The sequence below is a fragment of the Dermacentor andersoni genome, chromosome 5 (assembly GCF_023375885.2).
Source record: "Dermacentor andersoni chromosome 5, qqDerAnde1_hic_scaffold, whole genome shotgun sequence".
NCBI lineage: Eukaryota > Metazoa > Arthropoda > Arachnida > Ixodida > Ixodidae > Dermacentor > Dermacentor andersoni.
The window spans coordinates 56,655,006-56,678,808 of record NC_092818.1 but is presented as its reverse complement, the minus strand read 5'-3'; the positions used below and the strand labels follow the sequence as shown (position 1 = coordinate 56,678,808).

At 44.9% G+C, this 23,803-nt stretch overlaps 1 protein-coding gene across 2 annotated transcripts in view; it reads left to right on the top strand.

The window, feature by feature from the left end:
* Positions 1-395: 395 nt before the first annotated feature.
* LOC129384663 (uncharacterized) overlaps positions 396-23,803 on the top strand; it is an 82,128-nt gene continuing 58,720 nt past the window's right edge. For both annotated transcript variants that reach the window (XR_008612341.1, XM_055070264.1), the window contains exon 1: positions 396-632. Coding sequence is in view for 1 of the 2 variants with exons in the window: in XM_055070264.1 (XP_054926239.1) it covers positions 537-632 (96 nt within the window). In the remaining variant the exon portion in view is untranslated. The remainder of the gene's footprint in view (positions 633-23,803) is intronic.

Genomic DNA, 23,803 nt, shown 5'->3' with positions numbered 1-23,803 from the left:
TATGCAAGTGCTAGTGAGGTCACTCCAAGAAATTCCTCTATCCTCCACAGTGTGGACTGCTATGTATGCAACGGAGTGTAATCAGGAATTGTTTGTCACTGCGTTCCACTTGAAAGATTTGCTTTTTGTAAATCGGATGGAATAAAGAGAGAAGAAAAAAAGTACATAAGTGTTTTCCCAAAGGTGCCAAAGCTATCCAACAGGCGGGTTTCAATAGGCAAGGATCTTATTTCCATACAAACCAGCTTCCCGAATATATATATAGAAACTGTTCAAACGTGTGCTATCATTGTTGTTGCTATATGAATCACACATTATTTTGCGTGGATGGGCTAGTCATTGTCACAGAGGCGTTTGAGAAGAAAAACAAGTTTTCACTTTCTAGTAAGTCGACACATCTTCTAGCGAAATTCAGACATAGCTGAACAGCTCACAAACGCTACAAGGCTACTGTTCTTATATGTTGAACGGAGTCGCAAGCACTCAGATGTTCAATATATAAGTGCATAGATTTGCTAGCGAAGTCGAATGTGTTGATGGCTGTTCGCTGGAATATGCATACTTTGACCCTTGCTCTTACAATAAGCCTCATTCTGATGATTAACGGCACTAGTATTGAAGACCTGAAAGAGGTGAGGTATTTCTTGATATTTGATTTGCGTTTCTATAGCAATGACCTTGCTTGGTTGCACGAAGATTTCCTTCCTAATCTCATATATTCTGCAGAGCGTAAAGCCTTTACGTTATAGCACGCAGCTGATTTCTTTCTTATAGCCAGTTGTGTGGCCCTTCTTGCCTGTTGTAAATGGCACAAGAAAAGCTGATTTCAAACGACAATATTTCTGGCCCTTTTATACCGGGTGCTCAATGTTAAGCTTCTGGTTTTCTTAACATTAGGCACTGGGAGGCACGCGTAGACCGCCTGTGCAAATAAGTTATGCGGCTAGGGGGACACAGAGGGAGGTAATGATTATCGCTGTCAGCAGCCCAAATAACTAAAATTCATTAATTAACTTTTTGTCGACTGCAGTAAGGGGGTATGTTAGTATTGAAAAAGTTCGAGTTAGTCGTTTTTCTACAAAGTATTAGTTGGAGGAAGTCTTCTAGCGTGTCTGTGCTCCGAGATATCCGACTCAAAATTTTTATTGTCATTCGCATGATTACGAAAGCCAGAGAGTTAGGATCGGTGCAAAGCTCCTCCATTATGTGACGTGGCTGTTGCTTGCGGCGCTTAGTAGTGCGACAACGAGGCAAATGCAATGGCAAAGATGACAACTGTTCCCATTCCCCCCTGGGCTTGCGAAATCAAGATATGACAGCGCGGTGCGCAGTGCAGTTGTTGCTCTTCATTTCATTAAAACTGACAATACGTGGAAATCGGCAGTCCCCTTATTTGTGCAGCCCAGGCAAGGACCACGCCTGCTCGTCTATTCGCCATTACGCACGCACTGCCCTCTAGTTTCTCCGCTGGCGCCATTATCTCGGCATGGCAGCTGCTACCATTTGTTAGAGGATGCGCTGTCGCGTGTTACGACAGCAGCTCCGGTTCGCTCAGTCTTTTTTATTTCGCTAGCCTTGAACGGAAGGCGGACAGGTACTATATATGCCAATGCCTCCGCCCCTTTTTCAGGCTAAACACCGCACTCAACAGCCACGTCACTCAAAAGGAGGAACTTTGCAATATTCTAACTCTCTTGCATGCGTAATTATGTCAACGAAAATTAAAATGTGGAGTCCGATATTTCCGCGCAAAGACACATTAGAAGAACTCTTCCAAATGATACTGTGTAGAAACAGAACTGCCTTTAACTTTTCAATACAAACATACCCACTTACTGCAGTCAACAAAAAGTTCATTGAATTGTAGGTAATTTGGGTTGCTGACAACGATAATTAATGCCTCACTTAGTGTCCCCCAGGCCACATAACTTATTCGCCAGGTGGTCTTCGCGTGCCTCTCTGTGCCTCATCATCATCATCAGCCTAGTTACGCCCACTGCAGGGCAAAGGCCTCTCCCATACTTCTCCAACTACCCCGGTCATGTACTAATTGTGGCCATGTTGTCCCTGCAAACGTTTTAATGTCATCCGCCCACCTAACTTTCTGCCGCCCCCTACTACGCTTTCCTTCCTTTGGAATCCAGTCCGTAACCCTTAATGACCATCGGTTATCTTCCCTCCTCATTACATGTCCGGCCCATGCCCATTTCTTTTTCTTGATTTCAATTAAGATGTCATTTACCCGCGTTTGTTCCCTTACCCAATCTGCTCCTTTCTTATCCCTTAACGTTACGCTTATCATTCTTCTTTCCATGGCTCGTTGCGTCGTCCTCAATTTCAGCAGAACCCTTTTCGTAAGCTTCCAGGTTTCTGCCTCGTAGGTGAGTACTGGTAAGACACAGCTGTTATACAATTTCCTCTTGAGGGATAGTGGCAACCTGCTGTTCATGATTTGAGAATGCCTGCCAAACGCACCCCAGCCCATTCTTATTCTTCTGGTTATTTCAGTCTCATGATCCGGATCCGTGGTCACTACCTGCCCTCAGTAGATATATTCCCTTACCACGTCCAGTGCCTCGCTACCTATCGTAAACTGCTGTTCTCTTCCGAGACTGTTAAACATTACTTTAGTTTTCTGTAGATTAATTTTCAGACCCACCCTTCTGCTTTGCCTCTCCAGGTCAGTGAGCATGCATTGCAATTGGTCTCCTGAGTTACTAAGCAAGGCAATATCATCAGCGAATCGCAAGTTGCTAAGGTATTCTCCATCAACTTTTATCCCCAATTCTTCCCACTCCAGGTCTCTGAATACCTCCTGTAAACACGCTGTGAATAGCATTGGAGATATCGTATCTCCCTGTCTGACGCCTTTCTTTATTGGGATTTTGTTGCTTTCTTTGTGGAGGATTACGGTGGCTGTGGAACCGCTATAGATAGCTTCCAGTATTTTTACATATGGCTCATCTACACCCTGATTCCGTAGTGCCTCCATGACTGCTGAGGTTTCGACTGAATCAAATGCTTTTTCGTAATCAATGAAGGCTATATATAAGGGTTGGTTATATTCCGCACATTTCTCTATCACCTGATTGATAGTGTGAATATGGTCTATTGTTGAGTAGCCTTTACGGAATCCTGCCTGGTCCTTTGGTTGACAGAAGTCTAAGGTATTCCTGATTCTATTTGCGATTACCTTAGTAAATACTTTGTAGGCAACGGACAGTAAGCTGATCGGTCTATAATTTTTCAAGTCTTTGGCGTCCCCTTTCTTATGGATTAGGATTATGTTAGCGTTCTTCCAAGATTCCGGTACGTTCGAGGTCATGAGGCATTGTGTATATAGGGCGGCCAACCTTTCTAGGACAGTGTTCCCACCATCCTTCAACAAATCTGCTGTTACCTGATCCTCCCCAGCTGCCTTCCCCCTTTGCATAGCTCCCACGGCGTTCTTTACCTCTTCCGGTGTTACTTGTGGGATTTCAAGTTCCTCTAGACTATTCTCTCTCACCTTATCGTCGTGGGTGTTACTGGTACTGTATAAATCTCTATAAAACTCTTCAGCCACTTGAACTATCCAATCCATATTAGTAACGATATTGCCGGCTTTGTCTCTTAACGCACACATCTGATTCTTGCCTATTCCTAGTTTCTTCTTTACTGCTTTTAGGCTTCCTCCGTTCCTGAGAGCCTGTTCAATTCTATCCATATTATAGTTCATTATGTCCGCTGTCTTACGCTTGTTGATTAACTTAGAAAGTTCTGCCAGTTCTATTCTAGCTGTAGGGTTAGAGGCTTTCATACATTGGCGTTTCTTGATCAGATCTTTCGTCTCCTGCGATAGCTTACTGGTTTCCTGTTTAACGGCGTTACCACCGACTTCTATTGCGCACTCCTTAATGATGCCCATAAGATTGTCGTTCATTGCTTCAACACTATGGTCCTCTTCCTGGGTTAAAGCCGAATACCTGTTCTGTAGCTTGATCCGGAATTCCTCTAGTTTCCCTCTTACCGCTAACTCATTGATTGGTTTCTTATGTACCAGTTTCTTCCGTTCCCTCCTCAAGTCAAGGCTAATTCGAGTTCTTACCATCCTATGGTCACTGCAGCGCACCTTGCCGAGCACGTCTACATCTTGTATGATGCCAGGGTTCGCGCAGAGTATAAAGTCGATTTCATTTTTAGTCTCACCATTCGGGCTCCTCCACGTCCACTTTCGGCTAACCCGCTTGCGGAAAAAGGTATTCATTATCCGCATATTATTCTGTTCTGCAAACTCTACTAATAACTCTCCTCTGCTATTCCTAGAGCCTATGCCATATTCCCCTACTGACTTGTCTCCGGCCTGCTTCTTGCCTACCGTGGCATTGAAATCGCCCATCAGTATACTGTATTTTGTTTTGACTTTACCCATCGCCGATTCCACGTCTTCATAGAAGCTTTCGACTTCCTGGTCATCATGACTAGATGTAGGGGTGTAGACCTGTACAACCTTCACATTGTACCTCTTATTAAGTTTCACAACAAGACATGCCACCCTCTCGTTAATGCTATAGAATTCCTGTATGTTACCAGCTATGTTCTTATTAATGAGGAATCCGACTCCTAGTTCTCGTCTCTCTGCTAAGCCCCAGTAGCACAAGACGTGCCCGCTTTTTAGCACTGTATATGCTTCTTTTGGCCTCCTAACTTCACTGAGCCCTATTATATCCCATTTACTGCCCTCTAATTCCTCCAATAGCACTGCTAGACTCACCTCACTAGATAACGCTCTAGCGTTAAACGTTGCCAGGTTCATATTCCAATGGCGGCCTGTCCGGAGCCAGGCATTCTTAGCACCCTCTGCAGCGTCGCAGGTCTGACCGCCGCCGTGGTCAGTTGCTTCGCAGCTGCTGGGGACTGAGGGTCGGAGTTTGATTGTTGTGTTCATATAGGAGGTTGTGGCCAAGTACTGCACCAGGGTGGCCAATCCTGCTCTGGTGAGAGAGTGCGTTACCGGTTCTGGTCACCGGGATCAGGCCGCACTCCAGGCCTGTTTGTGCAATTTTCTCAACACACGGTTGCTGTTTTTTTTTTCTGGTATTTTCCGGTGGAGAATTGTGCGGCCCGGAATTTGAATCACGGTCCTCTTGCACGAGAGGCGGATACTGTACCGTCCCCGCAGGAGTTAAATTTAAAAATAAATTGTGGGATTTTACGTGACAAAACCACTTTCTGATTATGAGGCACGCCGTAGTGGAGGACTCCATAAATTTCGACCACCTGGGGTTCTTTAACGTGCACCTAAATCTAAGTACACGGGTGTTGTCGCATTTCGCCCCCATCGAAATGCGGCCGCCGTGGCCGGGATCCGATCCCGCGACCTCGTGTTCAGCAGTCTAACACCATAGCCACTGAGTAACCACGGCGGGTCCCGCAGGAGTTGTACGCCTCATTTAATATACAGTGGTGCCCTATTTGATCAGTCAAGGTGGATCCATCTGAGCTCGGTTATACCGCACGGATGGCACTCGGCTAGAGAACCTGGTATTTATGACCTGCACATGTGAGGCCATACATATTTGAAGATATATATCTTTCTTTTTTTTTTAGGAGGGTTCCCGTACAGTGATAAAATAAAGGAAAAGACAGTAAAAGAAAGAAAAGAAAGAAAGAAAAAGAGGCGAAAAAAAAAAAGGAACATAACAGGTGATTTGAACTCATGACCCTTCGATGTTGCCCGGAAAGATAGCTCAGTCGGTTGGTTCGTCAGGCCCCAGGCTACTTTCAAGCGTCACAGCTCCTGCTCCGAGCCTCACACTTACGTGGAAAGGGACTCATGTTGTCCGCGATAGTCGGTGGTGGTAGTGGTTGGAAGGCATACTTTCTTGGAAAAATGGCTGCCCGAGGAGAAGAGCGAACTCGAGCGGCTTTAGAGACAAGGAAAACTGCCTTAAAATATTTAGACTTGAGGGAAAGCTTCGTTAACAAACTATAACACGGCAATCAGAACTCGAATACGACGAGAGAAATTATTGAGACGTGGAAAATTTCCTTGAAATAAATATGGTTTGCGAGACAAATGCTTGTAAGTATTGAACCTCTTAAAAGATGAGGGGAAATTTGCGCTCACCGAGAGGGCATCGTCCGTACGAGACCACCACCAGGCACCTTACTGAGACGTGGAGAGCCTCGCGGCCGGAAAAAAGCCTCCCGTCCCCGCCGGCCAAGAGGGGGAAACGCGCTTTCCGATCGCTCAAGGTTGCGCGGACAAAGTATAACTCTAGCGTCTAGGAGAAGCTTAACCAGGTGCGATGGCGGCACGCATAGCGTGGGAAGCTAGCCGCCAGAATAACAATCTCAAGGACTGCAGCTGATGAGGGCGAAATACCTTCGTGTAATTATAATAACCCTAATAGGACTGCTTTCGAAAGAAAAAAAAAGGAAACGGCCCAGAGGGCTATACTACGAGAGCTATGACTGATAGTTTCCTATATATATATATATATATATATATATATATATATATATATATATATATATATATATATATATGTATATATCATCTATGGGATCGCATGCGCGTGCTGTTGCTTTGTCTCTGCGTGTAGTAGTTAAGAGAGCCAGCTTAAGGGCGGAGGAGAAGGAAGGAAAGGAAAGCAAAAACTGCAGCGCCGTGGTTTTAAAGCGCACCCGTTGTAGAGAAACGGAAGGCGATATAAGCGTGCGTAGCCATGATACGCACACACTTACTTACTTTCTGGTAGCACTTACTACTAGCACTTACTCTTACTGGTTGCTTATAGCAAGAACACTACACTGACTGTACAAAAGTGATTTAAAGAAGGCATATCACACATAGCAAATCGCATACACAAAAAATAAACAATTGCGTATGTACTCCGCAAGAGACAGATTGTGGTTGATAAAAACGAAATAATGTCTGGTGTTTTGCGTGCCAAAACCACGATTTAATAAGGAGGCACGCCGTAGTGGGGGACTCCGGATTAATTTTTCTCCACTTGGGGTTCTTTAACGTGCACCGAGCGCACTGTAAATAAGCGTTTTTCCATTTAGCCCCCACTTAAATGTGGCCACTGCGGCAGTGATTCGATCCCGCGACCTCGTGCTTAGCAGCGCAACACCTTAGTCACTAAGCCACCATGGCGGGTGAGAGTCTACGATGGCTTAGCAGACAACAGTTCAACATCTTCCCACGTATACAACCCCTGTCCACGCCATCTATTCAACTGTATAATTTTTTTCAGTCCCAGTGTTTCTTTAAGTCATCAAATGCGATAACGGCAAGATTCGGTGACACTTAGGCATTCTGATAAAACAGGAAGGCTATAAGAAAACCTTCTGGTAGTAAAATAACCGCAATAGCACAAAAAATAAGGAGCTCACGAAAAGTAGTTTCGGAAATGTTCGACGTAAGACTGGAAAAAAAAGACACGTTGAAGTTCAAAAAGAAAAAAAAACACCGGCGAGGTAAACAGTGAAAAGCTTCCATGAGGAATAAAAATGTTTATAAAAGGTCCTATCCGCCATCCTGAGCAAAAAACAAACAATCAAAAACAATAAATAGGTCCGCAGAAAACAAGGCGATTATACTGCCAGAGCGAGCGGAACGTTATAAATTACGACGCACCTTAAGGGCGCCAATGTCTGGCGTGTCTCTTGTTGAAGGCATTAGGTTAGCATGAGCATGTTTGGAAAGGCTTCAAAGATTTTGTCATAGCTGCTATATAGCTCATATTTAGCACCAACAACTCTTTAAGTCACTTCAGAAGTTTGTAGCGTGAGGAGGAATGCAAGAATAACTTTGTTAGGAAACGATGGCGACCTAGTTGCTTTGGATCCCTAATAGAGTGTGTAAGCGCGACGGAACGAGGACGTAGAAAGAAACAGATACAGAAAGACAGCGCTACTTTCAACTATAAATGTTATTTTCGCACGAATCTATAAATATATACGGCGAAAGCGGAAACAAACGAGACAGCAAAAAAGAACATTCAGTGGTGCGTGTCGATGAACCGTACACTCGTCGACACGCACCTAATGAACTCCCGGTTAGGAAGTTTTAGGCTAGCTTCATAACTCACACGCTAAAGGGAGCAGAATATCCTGCCCTTGAATGGAGTTTATGCTTCACACTCTTGTTTTGGTGATTTTAAGGAAGACATTGGGAGTTTGATGGGTAGTTTTGGCATTTAATTTTTAGCTTTCTAAGGTAATATATGGAAGAATGTCTGGAATGTACTCCTTACACGTCTGGGGAGCTTATTAGATTAAACGAGTTTTAAACAAATGTTTTGGGAGTTCCCTTTACCTCTTTATCAGAGCTTTTGAAGGGGGGTCTGGGAGTTTTTATGCTGCTTTTGGGAATTTTATAAGGTTTAAGGGAGTTCTTTTGTGTGTGCAGCAGAAGGGGTCCTTTAAGGAGTTGCGAAAACCATGATAAATCAACAAAATATCTGAAAATGTATAGCAGTTCCACAATCGAACGTAACAGCATGATAGTACAATTAACGACTATTGGCATATTTAAAGTGAAATGATTGAAGAAATTAGATATAAACGAGCAAATGAGCATGCCAAAAAAAATGATGCAAGGTAGGCCAGACAGCACCAATGGCCTAGACGAAAACACCGTGAAAGCACTTTTGAATACGTAAACTATTTCTAATCCATATCTACACACAACTTACTGCCACATGTCACACTGTCATGTAACTTGCATTTGCAAAGAAAAATGGAGCCGAAGTCGTGCCCCCCCCCCCCCACTATGAATCGACTTACTTTCAGTGTGCCGTACCTGAAATGAAAACTCGCCACCTTAAGAACATGACACGTTCACAGCAAGATGGGCATGATGTGATAACAATAGTCAAACAGGTGATGCCTCAAGCCAAAGTGGAAAGGAAACTTTAGCTCGGTTCCAACTAGCTGAATACATAGAAAAGGAGAAATCCTTCTTCTCGGCAACTATTTAACCATAGTTGATCAGATTTGCTGCATTTAAAAGAAAACTTTAAATGTAGTGACTGTTTTTGCGAAGTTTTTATTTATATCATCAGTTTATTAGTAAAAATTGTCAAAAATTGCAAATTCTGCTAATTCACGAGAAGCCGACCATCATGTTTACAACTCCGTAACTCAGCAATAAAAGATGGTATTACAGTTCTGTCAGCTTCATTTAATTGTACATCTAAAGCAGACTAAATTGATGTATTACACATGGCTGTGAAAAACCGCTACTTTGTGAATAGAGCTCTTGCGAAACCCTTGTATGCGATGTAACAAATTCACATAAGATATGAATTGACAAATCAAATTTGTCTACTTGCGATTATATAATAGATTCAGGTCACAGAAATGCGATTTATTCTCCTGGTGCAGAGCTACAGATTTCTAAACTTCACGGTTCTACTGCATTCGAACTTGCGAATCTTTGAAAATTCCTTTTGAAAAATTCGTGCCCAAAATCGAAATGCCGCTTCCAACAATAACTAGAATTTACCTTCCCTCTCAAATGCAAGAAACCAGTTTAATCAGTCCAACGGTTATCTCAGAAAGCCGTTTTTCCATTTTACAATGTATTTATTTGAACACTAAAGCTCGGCCACAACTAGTCTGATCGACTAGTCTTTGTCAGGCAAAGAAAATTCAAGCATACACAACTCCAGCTCACACTTACAATGCATACGTAGGTGTTTTGTTGTGATACCCCCTCACCGAAGTCTGCATCAAAGTGGTTCAAAAAAAGTGGCACATACGTAAAGGCACACACCTAGTGGCACGTAAACAAATTGGTATCACAATGGTTAATTGAAGAGCCGCTGTACCCAGCGGCTCTTCAATTAACCATTGTGATACCATAAGTAGTGGCCAGTGGCGCATTTCTATAGCGGCCTTAGTGGCGCATTTCTATAGCGGCCCCAGGGGCCCATACTACATTTGGACCAATATATATATATATATATTTTTCAAAATTTCAGGACTCAGAAAGCGTCTCCCGTTATATAACATACATAGGTACAAACACCAAGGCAACTCTCAGAAATAAGTATCAGCAAACGTAAAAACTCCACTACTTGTTAAACACCTCGCCATCTCGACTAAGCCCCTGTGTTGAACATATAAACTTACGTCACATTCTCTCGGATCTCTCATTACTGCAATTTCAGTAGATCGTTTAATATTTTCTGCTGTCTTTTACTACCTGTTTCTTTTTTCATGTTCTTAAGTTGCAAACAAACAAGAACAAAAAAAGTCAAACATGTTTTTCTTATTCATGAAACACGTTATTGCTGGTGCAGCATGGAAAGAAAACCGCAGAGAAGTAAGCAAAAAGGCGTTTTTTTATTAAGCAGGACAGCAGGGGCCCACATTTTCTCCCAATAATTAGCACTAAGTAGAAGCTCCAAACAGGAGTTGTTAGGGTTTTCGAGATCCAGTTCTTTACGTCAGATGAAGAGACATCTAAAAACATCTATTCGGGCATTGAACAGGCGGCCTTTGTTGATGCAGCCACCTTACTTTGCACTGCCATTTTTAAAACCCATTGAAACCAGACCTGCTTAATTTCTGCCCACTGCGCGTTCCAATAATGATTTTACTCGGGAACTGGTGTCATTTGTTCACACTGAAATGAAGAAAACATTGCCGCTTGTCTATGGCACTCAGTAGGTAAGATCAAATCAGTGAGTGAATGTGGTTGTAAATGCTCCACCCCCACCAAGATCAAGATCACTTGGTACTTGGGGCCAGTGCTGTCAGTGTGCTTCTTTGCGCTTTTATATGTCTGTTAGTAGATATGATTAGTATGTGTTACCCACTGTAAATTTATTAACACAAACAAGGCCGTTGATGCAACGCGATATATCGTGATATGTTGTGAACATGAAAGTTTGTTGTACCCTTTACATTTTTTATCCTTGTGGAATACATTGCACTTCTACTAGTTCTGGTGGGTTACTAGAAGAGAAGAAAATAGCTTAGCTGAAAGATGTATTCATTACCACAAAACAGCAATATATAACAATCATGAACGCCCGTGTAATTTTTCTTTGACTGTTCTAAAGACTTCAAACAAGGAACAGTGCACAGTGCCACGCCGCAGTATTTACATAATGTCTTGATTTCCTTTCAAGTGCTTCTCTTTGGGCCACTCGAGGAAGGTTTTGTGCACCCGAAGTGTCTCCTTGTAGGCTTTTGACTTTTAGCAGTTACTAGAATGCACGCGGAGAAGGGGCAAGTGGCCAGCCATGATATACCCGCGGTGGCAGCATATTGGCTATGGTGCTACGCTACTAAGCCCAAGGGCGCGTTATTGAATCCCAGCCATTGCCGTCGCAATTTCAATGGGGTGAAAAGCAGAAACGCATGTGTTTCCTTTAAACCATGACATGAACAGCTAAGGATTTGCATTCTCCTTTTTGGTGAGGTTGAGGTAGGGAGTTCTCAATCAGGAGCTTCTACGAGATAACGTCGGCATTTTGAAAACCCTAGCTGCCAGTGCAAAAACGTACTGCTCTGTGATGTCACCTAATGCATCAAAAATGCATCCAGTGAAGCCAACCTTTTGAACGGTGAAGTTGAACTAGTATTTGCCGGTTTTACATCTGAGTTGGACAGGCACACATTTCAACGGCATGCATTGCTAATCCTCAGTAGGGAAAGGGTCAAGTCCATTCGAGTTCCTAATTTCATGCTCTGCAACTAAGGTATACAATTATGTTCAAATTTCATTTCCGGGGGGGGGGGGGGGGTGAAAGCTGAACACATACTTAAGTAAGCAGTTTGATCTATCATCCAAGTAATATTTGCCTTTCTCAGTAATCTAGTTGCAGAAAGAGAAATAGGCTCAGGTTATTTCCTCTCTAAAATAATAGACAAGATTTTATATGGAAACCTAACAACTTGACGCCCACAGTAGTAGTTCAGCATCTATGCCATCTAGCTATGAGGACGAGCTAAATAAGAATTAGTGTAGAAGTGTTAATTTCCATGGTTTTAATGCACGGTAAAGCGACACTAAAGAAAAATATTTAGTTAGGTTACATTGAAAGTTAGCCTTCTGCAATAACGAATTCTTCAATTGATACGTGAACCGAGCTTTCCTAAGAAATAAAATTAGAACTGGAAAATTCAAGTGCCCCAAAAAATCAACCAAATTCTGCAGTTTTTTTGTGCCAAAACCACAATATGATTATGAGGCGTGAAGTACGAGGGACTCTAGATTAATTTAGTCCAGCTGCGTTTCTCTACTGGGCAAACAATGCACAGTACACGCGCGTCTTTGCATTTTACCCCCATCGAAATACGGCTGCTACTGCGAGGATTTCATCCGGCGCCCTCTAACTTGGCAGCGAAACATCAACCAGCCCATGTGGGACTCCATATTTGTCAAAAAATATTCTGCAATGAGTGCGACACCTCGTGCTCAAAGGCAGTATTTCCAGATGCTTGAAGCTGTGTGCATTGTTGCATTTGCGGTTTTCAAGCCCTAAAGCCAAACTACAGTAAAAGTTTGGGTTTCGGAAAAAAATATTCAAATAGTGTAAATGCAGAAGAGCCTTCTAGCATTCTTGATACAGAAGAAGTACTTTAATGACTGGAAAATGTAGAGAGGTCGGCCGGAAAATGGAGCATCTGGCCTGGTACTCTATGTAAGGGAAGGGGAAGAAGGAAAGAAAAAGGGTCACAATGGGGGATGATAATGGGAGGAACGAGGTGAAGGACACGTTGCATAACTGGTATCACAAGCGTGAGTCCAGGCCCGTGTCGCCTAAGAAACGTGAAAGAGCACGCATTGTCTCTATGGTTTGCCAACTCTAAGGCCATGCGCGTACCATGAGATCCTCCCACAGTGGTTTATTGTGTAAATGTGTCAGAATATCTGCCATTGTCAGTCTTTCGCACGCATACTCAGGGCACACCACGAGCACATGGTCTATAGGCTCTACAGTGCCACACACTGAACAGTCCGGGGAGTCTGTCCGTCCAATCATGTGCAAGTGTTTGGGCGTGAAGGCGACGCCTAATCAGAGTCTGTGTAGCAGGCATGTATGAGGGCGTGGAATTCCACGCAAAACAGGAAATAGCGTATCGGGATCCAGCCTTTTAGGGCGGAAGTGACGAGCATCTGGCTGGGCCCAGAATCGTCTCGTCGCACTACTCATTATTTCTGACAGGAGGCATGTGATGTCCGGTCTGGAGAATGGCACTACAGTTCTCAGGCATTTGCTGAGGGCGCGCCTTGCTGCAGCATAAGCCTTCTCATTACCATTCAGCCCACAGTGTCCCGGGATCCATTGGAACACTATGCGGTGGTGTTTTTCTTGAGCGCATGAAAGTAGCTCGGTGATCTGCAGTGCCAGAAGCTGATATGCGGTGTGGCGCAGGAAGCATCCCAAAATTTGCAGCGCGGGTTTTGATTCCTTGAAAATGCACCACTCTTGAGGTCTTTTCCCGCAGATGTGGCGAATCGCTTCCCGAATAGAAACAAGCTCCGCAGCGGTTGATGTAGAATTATGACCTAGTATGAAACCTCGAGTCCTCTGTTGGGCTGTTATCACCACAGCTGCTGTCGATGCCTTTGGTGACGCGGAGCCGTCTGTGTAGACATGAACATATGTCTGGTATTCTGACCAGATGTATGCTAGAGCAAGTTGTTGTAGTCCGCTAACGGGAACCAATGATTTCTTTAGTATGCCGGGCACGCACGCATACGGAAGGTTGAACCATCCCCCACGGTGATTTGACGGGGTGATAAGGAAGGGCATAGCATGATGTTATGTGGGGTAGATGGAAGCGGACTGCACTTGTGAAACTGCTGTCCGGCCGCTCATGTAGAACTGACGTCAATGGATGGCAATGTAGTCGTGTCAGTTAGCGTAAATACAAACGAAGTGGTTGGTGGGACAGGTATATCGATAATCCGCATACGCGGGCTTCCTCAATAGTGCCGTTGTAATTTCGCACGTAGTTGTGGGCGTGTCGTAGCAGAAGCTCTGATGCAGATGTCATATGCATATGCACTGATGTGGATATGAGGTGGAAGTTCGCTCACCAGGCCAATCAGTGCCACAATAAATAATGTTCGGCTGAGAACTCCTCCCTCAGGAACTCCACGGCATACCTGATGACGATTAGTCTCTCCGTCAGGCGTGGACATGTAAACCAAACGGCCGCTGAGGTAGCTCACAATCCACAATAGAGCCGGGCGCCAATACCCAAGTCATCTAGGGCATCGAGAATGGCTTCATGAAGGACGTTGTCGTACGCCCCTTTAATGTCTAAGAAAACAGCGGCGACGAGTCGGCGTCGACGTTTTTCATGTTCCACTGTCGTAAGGAGGTCAATGGCGTTGTCAGTCGAAGAACGACCCTGCCAAAAACCGGTCATCATGTTCGGATAAAGATCATTCCTCTCCAGAAACCACTCGAGCCCCGCCAGGACCATTCGTTCTATATCTTTTCTAACACAGCTGGCTAATGCAACTGGCCGGTATAAGGTAAGCTCATAAGGAGTCTTTCCAGGCTTCAAGAGAGAAACGAGGCGGCTGATCTTCCACTGCTCCGGAACAATACCGGATACCCATGTGTCTTTGTAATAATTGAGCAGCGCAGTGCGACCAGTCCTGCCAAGCTGAGAGAGAGACAAGTACGAGATCCCGTAAGGGCCAGGGTCAGATGAATGCCTACATGACGCAAGAACAGCCTCTAATTCGGGTATCATAAAGAGCAAGTCGCAGTGGCCACTTGGGGAAGGTGGCACAAAAACTTCGAATGGGATTGAGGCTGGTTGAGTTGTGCCCAGAAACATTTTGCAAAAGTCGTCCGCTACCTCTACATCAATTCCGACGTTGTTAAAGGGCCAGAGCACTGAAAGGGTACCTTTCTTGTGGGGGAAAACGTAGGCTTCTGACTGCATGCCAAATACGTGACAGCGGCTTGCGAGGATGCGAGCAGAACTTTCTCCAGCGCTTCCTTCCTAATTTCTCGAGATAGCGCTTTATTTGTCGTTGAGCTTGGCGACAAAGGGCGAGATCGTACGTGGATTTCGTCCTTCTATATTTCCTTTCAGCGCGCCGTCGCACTGCGCGTAAGCTCTCGAATTCCACGTCGATAGGAGATCCCGGTGTAGGTGCACATATGTTCCGCTTGGCCTCAACCCGAGGGAGGACGTGATCAAGTCTTCTATCTGGGTTGGTCACTCTAGATCCGCACAGGAATTCTCCACGAAAGTCTTAAAAGTGGGCCAGTCTGTGCACCGCACATGAGACGAAGTGGTAGGTGCGAACCGCTTCACGCAGATATACGCTGGTATGTGATCACTGCCATGTGTTTCCACATCACTGAACCAACTAATAGAGGACTGCAGTGATGAGGAAACAAACGTCAGGCCCAAGAAACTATTATAAGACGTGCCACGCCGAAACGTACGAGAGCCATTGTTATTATTGCTGAAATCCTGTGAGCGCATACAGTCGGACAGGGATTTGCCTCGGTTATTCATTACTGCACTTCCCCATTGGGGGTGATGAGCATTGAAGCCGCCCACAATAAGATCAGGAGCTGTACAACTCTGGATTGCTGAGGACAGGTACGAGAAATCCATGTGATCTCTAGGTGGAATGTAGCCGCCGAGTATCGAGAAGACACGTCCTTTAAGCGTTAACGTCAAGCAAATGTAGTGGTTCGTGTTATGGGGCTGGAGGACATGGCGGTAGTGTGGAATATCTCGGCGCATGCACACTAACACCTTGTTAGTTTCATCAGCTTCTCGAGACCACAGCAATACATATCGAGAAAGTCGGAAAGCCGAAGGCACGTTGGGCTCACATATAACAATCACAGGGAAGCGGTATTTCTGGACGCGCTGTCCGAAGTCACTTAGGTGACCACGCAGGCCTCGGGCGTTCCGCTGCATCACTACACTGCGACGTATGTGCATCGACACAGAGGAGGGGCTGTGTGGTAGCACCATAACAAAACTGCAGTGCCGCCAAGAGCGGCTCAACTGCGTCCAAAAACTTAACAACAATCCTTGCTGTTGGCGTATTCAGACCTGAAAGCAGCGTGCGCATGGAGTGTACAAGTTGTTTTAGAAGAACGTTCACCTGCTGGCCTTCCTGCTTGTCCATATTGTCCGCTGGAAGGACATGGAATGTTAGACGCGTTGGTTCGACCAACTTGGACGACAGATCAGGTCATTCCACATCAGAGATGGTGAATAATTACCCGCATCTTTCTGAACCACCGTGGTCACATGGGGCGCTGCATCAGGCGTGTTATCATTCCGCGGCTCAAGACGTTGAGGCAACCGAGCTGAGAGTTGCAGTGACGGTGGCTGAGACAGACTAGTGGCGTGTGGCTCTGTGCGTCGGCGTCGGGAACGACGTTTGCGGCGACGAATAGACGCGGCCGCTTCTTGGTGACTTGAGTTGTCTTTTACCATCTTCTTCAGGATGAGTATCTCGTTCTTCATTCTAGGACAGTCTTTAGTCGTCGCCTCATGAGCGCCGAAGCAGTTGGTACACTTGACAGTCTCCTTCTTGCAAGTATCATGCGTGTGTGAGCCGCCACATCGACGGCAGGATATTTCGTTTCTGCAAACAGCACTCACATGGCCAATCTTGTTGCATTTGTGGCATTGAATAGGCTTGGGAACATACAGACGGACAGGATGCCGCACATAGCCCACCTTGGCGTGTGATGGGATAGAATCGGCTTCAAAAACTACTTTAACACACCGTGATCGGCCGATACGATGAATGTCGACTATCCTGGCCGTAGAACTGATGAGTGTCCACAGGTCGTTGTCGGTTATTTCAAGGTATACATCTGTAATAACTCCAACGGAAGTCCGTTTTCCAAGAGAGAGATAGGGACAGACCGGCATACCGCCTAACACTTCAATTTCTTTCAATTTGTCTGCGGACGCCCGAGATTTCATGTCTACCGTCAGGACATTCTTTCACGCATTGATTCTGACTTGTCCCCGAATCACCTGGTCGAAAAATTTTGTCAACTGTGGTCTGTTAATGGTATTCGAATTAGCCGTCTCCGATGTGGCTACGAAAGCCACAGAGAACCCGTCAGGTGCGTCAACATTATCTGTAGGCAATTCGCTCGCTACTGATGTCCGGCGCAACGCGCTAGGTTTGTCAACAGTCTTTGTAGTCGACTCACGAGCTGTTGATGTCCGGCGCAACTTCCTTTTCTGGCGGCGCGATTCAACAGGCGTGAAGCTGCTACTGTTGGAATCTATCGCAGTCACCGTGGAGTCATCTGCCGAATCTGGAAGCTCCACGTCGGTGACGGCCGTAGCAAAGAAGGCATCAACCGGCCGAGAAGCAGTTGGGTCGACTGCGTCGACGGGAAGCTGCACGGGACTTGTGCCCGCCATCCCGAAGGATAACGCGATCCCTATGTACACACAATATTAAATAGATACAGAAGAGTGGAACAGCCGAAAACACAGACGTTCTCTATCGCCACTTCTTCCTGCCTTCTTGATACAGAAACTGAAAAGAATGCCACCATTATCAGTAACTGGCAACCAGGCATCACTCATATTGCAGGAGTGGCCTACGAGGAAAGGGGCAGCCTGCAGCTGCATGAAGTGCGACAAAAATACCAGGAGGCGATGTGGACTGTCCTCATAGCCCACTAACCACCAGGTGCATGCGCTAATAGACTATTAAAAGAATGCCAAAAAGGAAATTATACAGTTACCAGCGTCGCAGCTTTGCCAGGGTCGCTACAGTACGTCTACTACTAATTCATTATCAGTTTAGCCAAAATTAAATTTTGTTGCTTTTGGAATTTAAGGTCTTACAGCAGGGGTTATGAGATGTGTTATGAGATATGAGATGTGTGCTTTCTGACATTACCACCAGAAAGTTGACAATGCCATGACCCTGAATGCTTTTAGATAGATCGATTCGTGTTGCTCTCATCACGCGAAAGAACGTCGTCGTAGCAGCAGTGGGCTTTTTTGTTCGATATCTTTATTCTTTTACATTCTCACTCTAACACGATGCATGAACTGAAATTTTTTGATGGGCATGCAAAACGACTAACCTTCATACACGATGCGCCCGCTGGCATGGCGAAAACATTACAACCAAGGCTACTGTATGCTTCCAAATGATTTTTCACGTTGTTTTGCGCCTGGTATGTTTTTTGCCATGATTCTTGCCAACCAGAGATGACGTTGTAAGACTTTGAGCTTCATTAACCCATTGACAATAAGCTGCATATTTTGCGTAACAATTTGATGTTCACCACGAAGCATGTTTGCCGCTCTTACCAACCAAGAGCAAAGAAAGGTTAGCTGGTGATGAATCAGCCTATACCAATGTTGTTAAACTTGCTAATGTCCCAATGTCGCTAAATTCAGCTGTAAAGATGTTGTGTGTTCACACAATGCGCCTTAGCTTTTGTGCTCAGGTTGGCAGGTTAATAGATGCTGGCCTCCCTTACTCTCATCATCGGAATCTCAGAATCCCTGCAGCAAAACTTAGGGAGCTGAAAGCAGGAAGAGGCAACAGTGCGAAGTTTGAAGCAGCTGCAGAGGCACTGCCTCATGTTCGCAGAATGTTGCATTCACTGAAGAAGGTTCATGACAATACGGTGTCCCATTTGGGATGCTGGCTCCGACGAAGCCATCTAAGCTTTGTTCCCAAATTTAAGGGTAAAAATACAGCTGTTTGTGACAAAAGGCGTGCAATACCCTTCACGAATTGAGCCAATGAAATAGTTCACGAAACACCCGCTTACTTTTGGTAAGCTCTACAAAAGCCATATTGGACGTTGCACTATTTATAGGGTAAGAGAATATTTCCTGAATATAATAACAAAGTAAGCATAATGTAGGTGAGGATTGCAACACGTTAATTCGTCATCCCCGATTTCATGAGATTTTGTCTCGGCAGAAGTGGAGTATACGATTGCACGGCTGATATCAGAAGCTTTTTTTTTAATGTCAAGGAGTGTGAGAGACTGTGTCAGCAATCCTTATAGCCTAAAAAAATGTTTTGCTTGGTGCCCCGTGTAGGCACCATTACAATAGCCCGGTGCTTGTGCATGCACTCTGTTTCTTGTATATTCTTCATATTTAGTGCCGTAAGTCGGTGAATCAACACTGCAACTTTAGCGCTTGTTCTATGCACCATCTCATGTGATTATTTTATCATTCTTCCTTCGGTTAAAACCTTGTGCCTAACATATAAGCCATCCATCAACAAAAACGGACCGCCACTGAACGTTAGATACAACCGGCATTGGGTATACACGACCAAGAATGTCCCCGAAGAAGCAGCACAACAGTGCAACCTGCCAGATGGAAATTTCGATGAAATGAAACTTTACATTATGAAGTCCAATTTTTCTTCCTCGAGGAATACAACATATTGAGTAGTAAATCATCCACTAGTTTAACACACTCCAGCCAGAGGGTGTAGATGTTCCCAAAGGAGCTTTTGAATCTATTCGCTCGCTAAGGACACAATTTCACAAGTAACCCTTAATTATTCATTTATTTTTAATTATATTTTTGCATTCTTAAACTTGGTAATGCCAGGGCTGTTCATAACACCATTACTGATCCATTTCCTTTCGTTTATTTGTAAGCAAATTTGTACTTTCTACACAAGCCGTTCTTAACTAATTTACAATCATAGCAAGTATAAATTTTTTCGCTGTAATTACTTTTTGTGTTTTTTTATTTCCCACAAGTACATGTATGAATGCTCTTTACTTTTAGTTTACACAGATCGCTAGACCTCAATTTGTTTGACCATGTTTCTTTCTCTGCCAACCTTCTTCCCTTCCCCTCATTTTTTATAAAGAGCCAGAGAGATTATAAAAATAGTTCCTCCTTTCTTAGGAGACAAGGCACACCGAGTCGGCAGCACCTGCCGCTGCGTGTAAATTCTTTTGTTTCTGGTTTTTATTTAAACTCCTGAAAGAACACCACACCAGTGCTTCATTTCTCACCCACTTCTAGCTCAAATCAGAACCTCCCTTTATCGATCTCCCTTTCATTACTGTCTGCCTTTTATTCCTTACTTGACAACAACTACTCCACACTGCGTAGCGGCTTATTCTTCTCCTACTCCCCCAATCAGAGTGGGGAGAGAATGAGTTACACCGATAAAATGTATGATAAGCAAAGCAGTTGTAGCGCTGACAAAGACTGGCAAATTTTTTTTAAAGTTTACAGATTTCTGTTAGTTTTACGATTGTTGCATCAATTCATACGAAAACAGTTTATTATGTTCCCTGACGTAATGGACGATGAGGCGGCACAAGCATATCCAGGAATTTTGAGTAATGCGCCTTTCGGCTATTTGTATAACTTCACTGCAGTGCACCAGTGGGAGTGAGTGGGCGGCAACTTAAAAAAATTCTATTGAAGAAGTGCGTCCAAGTTTCAACAACTGTCACTTAACAAGGTCTAGAGCGTTTACATTTACATTTACGTGATAACATGTACATTTACGCCACTTGGCCGTAACCTTTTTGATGAGTTACGGCACAGTTTGAGTCACAATTAAAACATTGATATGACGCACCAGGAAAATTACGAACAACTGGCGTAAATACGCCCAAGATTAGAAGGATGTCCTCTCTAAACGTTGCCAACTGATCATTGTTGAAGTTCAGGGAGCCTTCTGAATTATAATGTATATACATGGTGCTCATTGAATTATGATGGTACATTGCGGTGAAATTTCACAGATGCCCGGATAGGCAATGTCTAAAACTCTTGCGCATGATTGCAGAACATGCATACAAAGACATTGCGATCGTAATAGCACCGCCCCCTTTTGGCATCATGAAATAGCATGCACTATAGGTGTTCGCTTCAAGCAAGTTTATGCAAGCAAGTTCCCAATGCAGGCAATATCAGCTACAGAAATGTCACACAAGACGTGTGCTCTGACATAAAATTAATGAGCTGCATGTCAGCCTCTGCTGTTCGAATCTTGCTTCTACAGTCAATCTTACTAACTGAAGGGCACATCAATTTCTCAAAGCAAGCTGAGGCACATATTTAAGAGGTCTGAAGTCTTCCTCATTCCTGCCCCCCCTCCCTAGTCTTGTGTGCTACAAAAATGACGCTCGGTTGGCTGTAGGTTTTACCACATCACCTCTTCGAAATTCTACAAAGGCGCCACATTATATTCAAGGCCTTCCAATAAATTGATCATGCAAAGTTTAAAAGGTCAGCAATGTATTAGTCGTTTTCATTGTGTTAATTTTTACATACAGCTATTTATTACAAAAACATACCAGCAGCTCGCCCATTCTTTCCGCAGCGCCCAATTTTTTTTCTGTGCAAAGGTGGCAACCCTCGTAGTCATAGTCGTTTGCACATAGGACTGCAACCCTTGTCACCTTTTGACCTTAATACTGATATTTAAAGGCTGTAATATTTAAGGGGCGTTTCAGTGTGAGAACATGTCTTGAATATTGGTATCTCTTTGAGAGAACACATTCCTAAAATAACATGTATCTTGAAAGCTGGGATGAGCTCTCTCAAAGCTAAAATTATAACAAATACATCCTTAAAGATGGTGTTTAGGTTCAGTTAGCACTGAATTCTGTCCATTGTACCTTTAGTTTTGCTCGTTCTTTTTTTAAAGCAGAACAAAGTCACAGACTATGATAACATCCTAATATTATATATATATAGTTGTAAGTTCGTTGATCACCAGCGTTTGAGCGGACCGTCAGAGCTGGGCACGGACTGCCAGTACGAGCGGCTTTTTCTGAGCAGTGCGCGGGAGAGAGTAACCCACCAGAAAGCTCTGGAGAGGATGGTCCAATTACAGCATTCCTCTTCGCTACAATTACCACCGCGACCAAACAGCTTCATTCTATGAGTGGATCATAGTATGTCTTGGGGCGCTCATATTGACGTGTGCCTTCCATGATGGCAGATGTTCAAAATACAGTTTAATGGGCTCGATCACGTATTTGGCGGGGTATACGCATTCGACAAAAGGGTAGGGCCCTTCATACTTCGGCAGTGGCCTTGAAGAGCTAGCACGTGCAGCCGAAGGAACTGAGATCCACTAAAGCGTTGCAAGAAGGAATGTTGTCCAAGGAGTTGTGAGCGTGAGTCCTCTTTTGGAGCTTTTCGTCATTGGAAGTAAAAGCCCTTGCAAGATCGCGGCACTCTTCAACATGTCTTGCCATGGCAGAAATGCGCGTACATTCGGATTCATCCCGCCGGTATGGTAGATGGTGTGCGACGAATGCCACCCGTACATCAAGACAAAGGGTGAAAAGCCGGTGTTGCTCTGAGTAGCAGTGTAGTACGCCTAGGTCACGAAGGGCAGAATGACGTCCCAATTTGCGTCGTACATGGCGAGCATGTCTCCTACCATGTGGTTGGAGCATTCTGTAGGGCCATTGGCTTGAAGATGATACGTAGTAGTTATGCGATGAACAGCGCGGTACTCTTTAAGAATGGCTTCAACTACTTCAGACAAGAAGACACGTCCGCGATCGCTGAGCTGTTGTTGAGGTCGCGCACGACTCAGGATGAATCGAAGAACTTGGAAGGAGGCAACATTGCCAACTGTAGCGGTCGGGAGGGCGGCAGTTTTGGCGCATCACGTGAGGTGGTCGACTGGTACAGTGGCCCAGCGGTTTCCAGCAGACGTCAGGGGAAGGGGGACACACAAATCGATGCCGATGCGCCCGAATGGCCGGTTAGGACGAGGTAAATGTGGAAGAACGGCTGGCAAAAGGTGGTGTGAAAATTTCCCGCGCTGATAATCGGGCCAGGAGCAAACGAACTTCTAAACCTAGGTGTAGATATGTCGCCAATAATAGCATTGATGTAGGCATTGATAAGGTTTGAAAACTCCATAATGTTCACACTGTGGATCGCTGTGGAAAGCTGTGCATACTTCGGAACGCAGACTGCAAGGTACTACTAAACAGCACTGGCGCCTGTTGGGGCTATAATTGCGTCGGTAAAGCTGGTTGTCGCGACTAGCAAAATGTTGAGCTTGACGCACCATGCGAGTGGTTGGTTTGCTGATGAAGCAGAACGCAAATCTTTAACAGAGGCAATCCAATGGTGCATGCGGTGCTCAGAAGTGATGGTGGTAGCGTCGAGCGAAGAAACGGCGGACTCGGATAGTAAGCAGCAGTAACTGTCATCACGCAAGAGAGAGTGCAAGAGCGCGTGGGCGTCAGAATGCTGAAGACCGCTGCGGTACAGCACGCGGATATCATAGTGCTGCAGGCGGAGTGCCCAACGGGAAAGACGGCCTGATATATCTTTCAAGGTTTCACACAGTGCATAGTGTTCCGTGTCCACATCAAATGGGCGGCCATACAAATAAGGCCGGAACTTAGTAAGAGCCCAGATATTGGCGAGGCATTCTGTTTCTGTCACAGTGTAATTTGTTTCCGCTTTCTTAAGCGTACGACTTGCATAAGCCATGACATATTCAGGAAAGCCTTGTTTGCGCTGGGCAAGAACAGAGCCAAGGCCAACACGGCTGGCATGTGTGCTCACCTCGGTAGGGCTGTTGGGACGTAAGGGCGCAAAATTTATACACACGTTAGCAAACGACGGAGATTTGTGAAGGCCTCGCCACATTAGGTCAACCACGATGTGAGGGGCCATTTTCTTTTCAATAGCTTTGCCAGGGGTGACATAATGGCGGCAGACAGACAGACATACAGACAGACAAGAAACATTAATTGGCCCTAAGGGACTACGTTGTCGTAGTCGCGGGCCGCACCCGCGCCGGGGGCGGAAGACCGTGATCTTCAGCCCTGTCGCA